The 7,486-nt window shown below is 44.0% G+C and overlaps 2 protein-coding genes across 3 annotated transcripts; one reads left to right on the forward strand and one right to left on the reverse strand.

Moving 5' to 3' along the window:
• Positions 1-271: 271 nt before the first annotated feature.
• miox (myo-inositol oxygenase) lies at positions 272-2,700 on the forward strand. Of its 2 annotated transcripts, none has more exons than XR_007482348.2 (10): positions 272-355; positions 442-516; positions 860-940; positions 1,129-1,291; positions 1,417-1,484; positions 1,581-1,788; positions 1,895-1,962; positions 2,031-2,080; positions 2,152-2,264; positions 2,475-2,700. XR_007482348.2 is itself a non-coding variant. In XM_049724043.2 (10 exons), the coding sequence occupies exons 1-10, from the start codon at positions 338-340 to the stop codon at positions 2,581-2,583; spliced, it is 855 nt and encodes a 284-aa protein (XP_049580000.1). In that variant the 5' UTR covers positions 273-337; the 3' UTR covers positions 2,584-2,700. The 2 variants fall into 2 exon arrangements, 1 of the variants encoding a protein (XP_049580000.1); XM_049724043.2 differs by having other exon boundaries at positions 273-355; positions 1,627-1,736.
• lmf2a (lipase maturation factor 2a) lies at positions 2,683-7,305 on the reverse strand. The gene is made up of 14 exons (XM_049724039.2): positions 7,129-7,305; positions 6,452-6,705; positions 6,353-6,381; positions 6,066-6,259; positions 5,806-5,984; positions 5,587-5,725; positions 5,330-5,458; positions 5,157-5,262; positions 4,998-5,094; positions 4,461-4,643; positions 3,958-4,126; positions 3,535-3,646; positions 3,362-3,470; positions 2,683-3,301 (listed from the first exon to the last, which is right to left on the reverse strand). The coding sequence occupies exons 1-14, from the start codon at positions 7,220-7,222 to the stop codon at positions 2,954-2,956; spliced, it is 2,142 nt and encodes a 713-aa protein (XP_049579996.1). The 5' UTR covers positions 7,223-7,305; the 3' UTR covers positions 2,683-2,953.
• Between the last annotated feature and the right edge of the window lie 181 nt (positions 7,306-7,486).

Raw genomic sequence — 7,486 nt, forward strand, 5'->3', positions numbered from 1 at the left:
TCTTAAATTCTTATATTAGTCACGTTAATGTTTAAAATGATCAAATAAATGTAAATATCAAATAAAGATAACTAATTCACCTGCATTACAGAGGATTTTGTAAGTTTTTCAAAATCGGACTATTTTCAGCGATATTAAAGATCGAGTTGAGGTTGATAAAAAAAAGCACATCGCACATTTCTCGGTGAGGAAAAACAAGTTACTGGAAAACGTGATCATTGGTGGGATTACATAAACACACAAAAGGTCAAGGTTGAACACAGACACAACATTTGGTTAAACTGTGACCGGACAACATATAAACCGGTGACACAACGACAACTTGTCATTGACAAGCATGAGTGTCATCAACTTGGTAAGTGGGCTTCTTCTCCAGTCAAAAATACGTGACATGTAAAGCTAAAAGTCTTTTTTTTTCCCTTTTTTTCTATACAACTACAGGGTCCAGACCCATATCTGGCTTTTCAGCCAAATCTGAAACCCCAAACCAAAAAAGAAGACTACAGAAACTTTGCGGCAAGTTAAACAATGTTTTACATCCAGTCTGAAATAGAACAAATTTAATGATTATAAATTTTCAGTAGATAAGTCCTACGTCTTTTTAACTTATAAATTAATAATTCTAAATTTCTCGATGTGGTTAAATATGTTTTTATTTTGTGTAACATTCAAAATTATATTTAAAAAAGGGAAACGTACGGAATTAAAAATGCCGGGTTACAAAATGGACCCAAGTTGGGTCAATTTGACCCATATTTGCAATTTTTTGCACAACAATTCATCTCATTAGATTGTTTAGTTGTATGTGATGGAGGGGGAAAAAAAAAAAAGCTTCCCACGTTGAACTCGCGCATTTCAGACGGGGAGTGTTGCCGATCATGTGTACAACACATACAAGCTGATGCACACCAACCAGAACGTGGACTTTGTCAAGCGAAAGGTGAGGCTTCTCTGAATCCAGTTTTTGTAAACTTGATCAATCGATTACCTATTACATCACTGAGCCAGGGCATGCTCAGTCTAAAAATTCAGATCTATTTGGTTAACCTACATTGCCGCTGATGAATTAAAACAAAGCATTCTAAAGACTAGAAGTAGATCAACGGTACCTTTGGGTCATCCCCGCAGCATTTGGAATGGAGCAGCTACAGCCACGCCGAAATGTCCATGATGGACGCCGTCATGTCTCTGGATCAGCTCGTGGATGAGTCTGATCCAGATGTGGACTTCCCAAACTCCTTTCACGCCTTCCAGACGGCCGAGGGAATTCGCAGGGAACACCCAGACAAAGGTATGCAGTGACAAATCAGATGAATAAATTATTATTTATTTAATTATATTTATTTTTTGAATAAATAAATGCTACCCACCATTGTGACGCCAGACTGCATCATGGAAGTCTTTTTTTTTTTTCAGACTGGTTCCAGCTTGTAGGTCTGATTCACGACGTTGGGAAGGTCTTGGCGCTGTGGGGGGAACCTCAGGTAAGATTTTTTTTTATTCTTACCTAATGTGTGTACTAGGCTATGAATACATTATGTAGAATTATTAACTATGCAAATATTTTCAAAACTGACCAGGGAGATACTTTAGGAGCATGGGAAAAGTCTAAATCCTTGTCCACAGTGGGCGGTGGTGGGCGACACGTTCCCCGTGGGCTGCGCCTTCCAAAACTCCATCGTGTTCCGCGACAGCTCCTTCCAAGAGAACCCGGACGACACAAATCCCAGCTACAAGTAGATATTCCCCCGATAAAACTGACACCTAAACACGGGATTCGTTGTCAAGGTTTGATGGGCTGATCGCATAAATGAAGTGGAGCAAATTTTTGTGTGCCATTGCAATTTTTATTTTGATTGATATATTTCTCATTTATTTTGGTTGTTTTCTTCAGCTCGAAATATGGAATCTACAAAGCAAATTGCGGGCTTGATAATGTCCTCTTGTCCTGGGGTCATGATGGTGAGGACAATTCATCGTATTTTTTTTTTTTATATTATGCATTGAACTATTTTTTTTTTGTACCCCAGAGTACCTTTACCGCGTTCTGCAGTTCAACAAGTGCAGCATCCCCGAGGAGGTGAGTAACATGCGGACTCGACGTCACGTGTGGACTCGACGTCACGCTATGTTTGTGTGACGTCCACGTAGGGTCTCAACATGATCCGCTACCATTCCTTCTACCCATGGCACTCCCAAGGCGACTACATGTACCTGTGTGACGACAAAGACCTGCAAATGCTTCCTTGGGTGAAAGAGTTTAAGTGAGTGGCGTACAATTAGTTATTTGTAAATCAGGTAAAAAAAAAAAAAAAGTCAAATTTAAATCTAATTGAAAAAAGTTAAAATGCAATATAGATTAATAATTGAATTAATTGTCTACATAATGAATTATTATTATAAACATTGGGAAAATGCTAACTAGCTAATAATTTTAGCTAATGCTAGTTCATTCGTGCGCGTTTTCCCTGCAGCAACTTTGATCTCTACACAAAAGTGGACGAGCTGCCCGACGTGGAGAAGCTACGTCCGTACTACCAATCGCTGATCGACAAGTACTGTCCCGGGATATTGAAGTGGTGAAACGGCAGCCATGAAATTTTAAATCCATGCTCATTTCTACTATTTAGTAGCTGTATTTTTTTTTTGTGTGGACAGTATGAACGAGTTATTGGATAAAAATAGCTTTCAGGACAATCATTTATTTTCTTTCATTGTTTTTGTTTAAAAAAATGTTTTTTTTTGTGTGTGTAGTGCACACACAGAAAAGGCACATTTGTGTTTCGGCTTTGACAACTTGCCGGGTTCATGATGGCTGTTGACAAGTGAGTGTTTTCCCAAAATATAATTAAATCATCCAAAGTGCATGTACACAAGTGAGCCGAAACAGGAAGTACAAATATATACACACACATACCTCTTTGCTCAATTCGGTAACATCAGCCATTTTCTCTCACATTTCTTGGGCTTCTGACTCATCTTCCTCCTCCTCCTCCTCTTCATCATCATTGGTGACACCATCTCCGTCATTCTCCTCAACATCCTCCACCTCACACTCATCATGATCTTCATCATCCTCATCTACCGTCTTCTTCACATCGGGCAGAGTGTCTTTCCGATCGGAACTGTCCGCAGCGTGTGTTTGCCCCCTGGGCATTGCCAGCAGCAGGCACAAGGTGGCGCTGCAGCCGACCAGGGTCCAGATGAGCTCCGGAGCGGGGACGCCCGACACCTGGGCGCGCATCCACCGCACCGCTCGGGCCACAGTGGAATTCACCTGGCGGCGTGAAGACGACTTGTCCTGCCAAGTTGTTATTCAGACGTTAATAAGTCCTCAGGTACTAATTGTATGAGTGAGTACCTTGAGTCCATGTTGATCCAGGAAGCTCTCGAGGAATGGATGGCCCAGATGTACTACTGGATAAAATTCTTCATTGTAGACCCTCCTCCACCAACGCTCCGGGTATGATCTACACACAGGGAGCAGTGTGTTATTCACTTTTTGTAAGAGAGGCAATTGTGAGTTTTACAGACCCGTCCTCTTTGGGTTGCGTGAACCAGTATCTGTAGCGGTGGGCTCGCAGGTAGGTAGGGGGCTGCTGGTGGAAAGGGTAACGAGTGATGTCCGTCTGGATCAGCTTGATGACTAGCAACACAAAAAAGTTAGGAGACATTGGTTGTGTCCACAAGTAGGAGAACTTTGACGTATTTGAGAAACTACCGGTTCCTAGTGAGGCGACATTGCACAATGGTTGACAAGTTAAATAGTTAGCAAGCGTAACAAGCAGTTTAGCCTCATTAGTATTCACATTTTACAAGTATGTCAAGACTGGATAGTGATGACGCTAGTGATGTATGAAAATGTGACAGTGGATTGGGTGTAGCCAGGCGTGCAGCATATTTGACATTTTAAGCAGAGCGACTAGGTGCAAACTTTATTTTCAGAACTGGCCGTACCGTCCGTCTTGCCCTGGAGCAGTCGGTACACGAGACTGCTGAACCACGGCGCCTGTGTGTTGTCCCCGAGGGCAGCGAACCACATCTGCCAGTCCAAACGGGGTTGGTGGGGCGTCACCACCGGGGGCGGAGCGCTCAGGTTGCCAGGTTTGTACATAAAGTCGATTTCCTGCAAGGGGCAGAAAAAATAAGTGGCATAAAAAATTAACAGTAATATAAAATAAAATACATTATTATAATTACAAATGTTAATCCACCCCTTCATCTCTAAACTTAATTTTTGAGGAATTTAACGTGAGCAGCTGATGGTGGCCAGACGTTGAGAAATTCACTGCTGCCACCTTGTGGTCGAACACCCGAAGCGCAGTTGAAAATCAAATTTCTGCTCACAATGTAAAGACCAATTGTACATGTATATTCAGGAAGGCCAATCTCCTTTTATGGGGCACTTTATAGCATATAGGAAGTGATTCTGGTCAAAAAATTAATTTTGCTCCTCTCACCGTCCAGGTGACGCCGTCGTGACTTCCCTCTAGGACGACCTCGGGCCGCCCGCCCACGCCAGTCATCCTTCGGAACAACCCGTACGAGTTAACCAGCTGGTAGCGATCCACCAGGCTGTACACTTGACGCACGCCGGGCCACAGCTTAGAATTGGAGTCATATTCTATGTAGGTGAAAGGCATCTGCAAAAAAAAAAAAAAAAAAAAACGCTGGCAACATTCCTCACAAATGGACAATTCAAAATATTGGCTCCAGCGTCACAGTCGAGTCATGGGCGGAGAAACTGCGTAGCGGCTCATAACAAAACTCATAACTCACTCACAGACATGTCGTGGGAAATTTGCACCAAAATTTTCCATCGCTCATAGATACAAAGGACCCATAAAGAACATTTTCCATAATCCATCCGCAATTTTATGCTTCCAACAGCTTGGAAAGCAATTTGTTGAGGTTACTTCTCAGATAACACAAGCTCCACACTTTGAGTAGAACTTCGACGTGTCCTGATACTTCTGACCAGCGAACCCTCAACTCACCAGACTGATGGTGAACATGGTGGCCGCGGCAGCAGCAAACAGCGTCCACTGGAGTGTAGACCAGAACCTCCTCAAGAAACCAGAGACACACGCACACCTGCGGAGAAACATTCCAGTTTTTAAACATCACAACTAATCACGCTCACAGAGAGGTGGTACCTGAACATGGCCGTGATAATCTCCCAAGTGAGGGAGAGAACACCAACCCACACGCAGGGGAAAGTGACACTCTTTAAAAAGTTGTTAAAGTGGTGGTAGGTGAAAGCTGAAAGAATTGGGGGGAAAAAAAATTAATTTTGCATGTCTTCAGCAAAAGACACAGTGTGTCGTACCCGTTTTAGAAGTGATGGCTTTGGTGGTCGTGTCCACTTTCAGGTCGAAACACACGATGGCGCCAAAGATAACCAGAGACGAGACAGCGAGCTCCAACATGTAACACGGCCAGGACCATAGTTTGGACTCTAATGGGGGACATCACGTATGAAATAGTACCACACCAAGAAAACTGAGGTCAATTTTTTAGTTCCGAGTGACCCCTCTTAAAGATTAAAAAAAAAAAGGACATTTCTAATCATCTACTTTATCTCACCTTTGTGTTCATTGGGTTCCGCTCTGCGCAGCCAGAAGCGCACATGCCGGTCGTCCAGCAAGGACACACAAAGCGCCAAGGTCAAAAGGTTAAAGAAGTTGTAGTTGCCTGACAAAATGATCAGCACTTGCAGCAGCACCTGCACATAAAGGTGTGTTAGGTCATTTGAATTTCGTTGAAAAATGTCTGCAGCCAGTCCAGACACGTAGCACCGCTCACCTGCAAGTAGAAAGCGCCGAGTCGGAGCCTGCGCAGAGGACTGAAAAAAAGCAGGGGCACGGCGATCTCCACAATGAAGGCGCCCACCACGCTCAGCTTCTGCCACCACGCGGGCAACTGGTGGGCAAACCAAGCCAGTGGGGTGGGAATGCACTGGGTTTCATAGTGGTAATTCAACGCTGGTTCATATAAAAGGGACACCAAACATGAGTTTACTAAAAATATTTAGAATAATTGCTGAATGGGAAATGGCGTCGTACCAGTTAAGCCCCACCAAGTTGGACAGCGTGAGGTGAGCTTCACTACTCCGGAGGCAAACATGAGACGGAAGAGGAGCCAGCGGATGAGCCAAAAGGTGATGCGGTCGTGCTCTCGGACGGCTCGAGACCCCCTGATGAGAGTCAATGGAGCCACCAGGATGCAGAGGAAGCCCGCCTCCAGGAGCAGGTTATCCCTGGGAGAGTAATGAGAGGGGAATATATCCATTCATTGTAAGGCAATATCAATAATATCAACTGGCCGCCATTTTATGAGCGTGACCACTCACCATTGGAAGTAGAGGAACACCTGCCCCACCTGCCACACAAGCAAAGAGAATAAAATACCACACGCCACATTTTCATGTTCAGCAAAACGTCAACCTTACCTGGTACATGGACAAGTACAAAGCCCAGAGGCAGAAGAAGACCAGGCTGTCTCGCAACGCCGCCACCAGTGTGGCGGCCAGGCTGAGCGCCGCCCCGACCAAACATAGCAACTCCATCGCCGTGTGCGTGTCAAGGCCCAGGTGGGGGCTCAGCCATAGTAGGGTGGGCGAGGCCAGAAGTTGCTCTCCCAGAGGCTTGCCGCTAAAACGGAGCTGCTTACGAGCAGGTAGGAGACCATCGTTGCCATAGAGACCTGTAAAAACACCCCAGAGAATGATTTTGATAAATAAATAAATAAATAAATAAATAAATAAATAGATAAATAAATAAATAAATAGGTGGATTTCCCAGCGTGGTTTGCACTTCTTGTAAATAGTTGTTACTCTTTATTTACTTTTTATGAAGAAAAAGAGTAGGAATTTCTCCCTGGAATTTGCCGCTGGGAATTGTGGGTAATGTAGTTTATATCTGATTCAAGTATGTATCCTCAGATTAGCTTGTGTATTTTGATTAATGTTCTCGTAGCTTCGCTTTTCAAAGTAAGGGAGCATTCCAGAACCTCCCCGAGCAGCGTACGCCAATGTGAAGAGTTTTGGACTAACATTAGCAAGGAAGCTCGGGAAAACCAACGACCGACAGTATGACATTTTTCCCCTCCCCCATAAAGTTGTCTTACCTGGTATTTGCACGTAGAGCGAAACAAATGCAATCAAATAGATGACCGCCATGCACCAGAGGAACATGCGCCGTGGCAAAATGATTTCCCCCATGTTTGGAAGTGAGCGTGATGATGGGCGGGACGACGGAGCGGCCGCGGGACGTTCAAGTAATTTACGCCCGGGGAGAACGCGAAATAGCCGGGTGCGTTGATGGTGAGACTCATTAGCGACACCTACCGACACGGAGGATTTACGCTGACTCCTCGCGAGAATGATAAGATGTCGCGAGATAACACATTCAGTACACAAAACGTACGCTGTTCTAAAATATATTTTATAATTTTAAGCGTTTTTATTAGAAATTAATAAAAGCAT

The sequence above is a fragment of the Syngnathus scovelli genome, chromosome 6 (assembly GCF_024217435.2).
Source record: "Syngnathus scovelli strain Florida chromosome 6, RoL_Ssco_1.2, whole genome shotgun sequence".
NCBI lineage: Eukaryota > Metazoa > Chordata > Actinopteri > Syngnathiformes > Syngnathidae > Syngnathus > Syngnathus scovelli.

Bases quoted from the DNA above. Each gene is read 5' to 3' on its own strand.
- miox (XM_049724043.2), top strand. The intron at 1,737-1,894 runs GTAGATATTCCC...TGTTTTCTTCAG, and splicing joins GACACAAATCCCAGCTACAA to CTCGAAATATGGAATCTACA. The intron at 2,081-2,151 runs GTGAGTAACATG...ACGTCCACGTAG, and splicing joins AGTGCAGCATCCCCGAGGAG to GGTCTCAACATGATCCGCTA.
- lmf2a (XM_049724039.2), bottom strand. From the start codon at position 7,222: ATGGGGGAAATCATTTTGCCACGGCGCATGTTCCTCTGGTGCATGGCG. The intron at 4,644-4,997 runs GTGAGTTGAGGG...TTTTTTTTGCAG, and splicing joins CCATGTTCACCATCAGTCTG to ATGCCTTTCACCTACATAGA. The intron at 4,127-4,460 runs GTGAGAGGAGCA...TGCCCCTTGCAG, and splicing joins ACGACGGCGTCACCTGGACG to GAAATCGACTTTATGTACAA.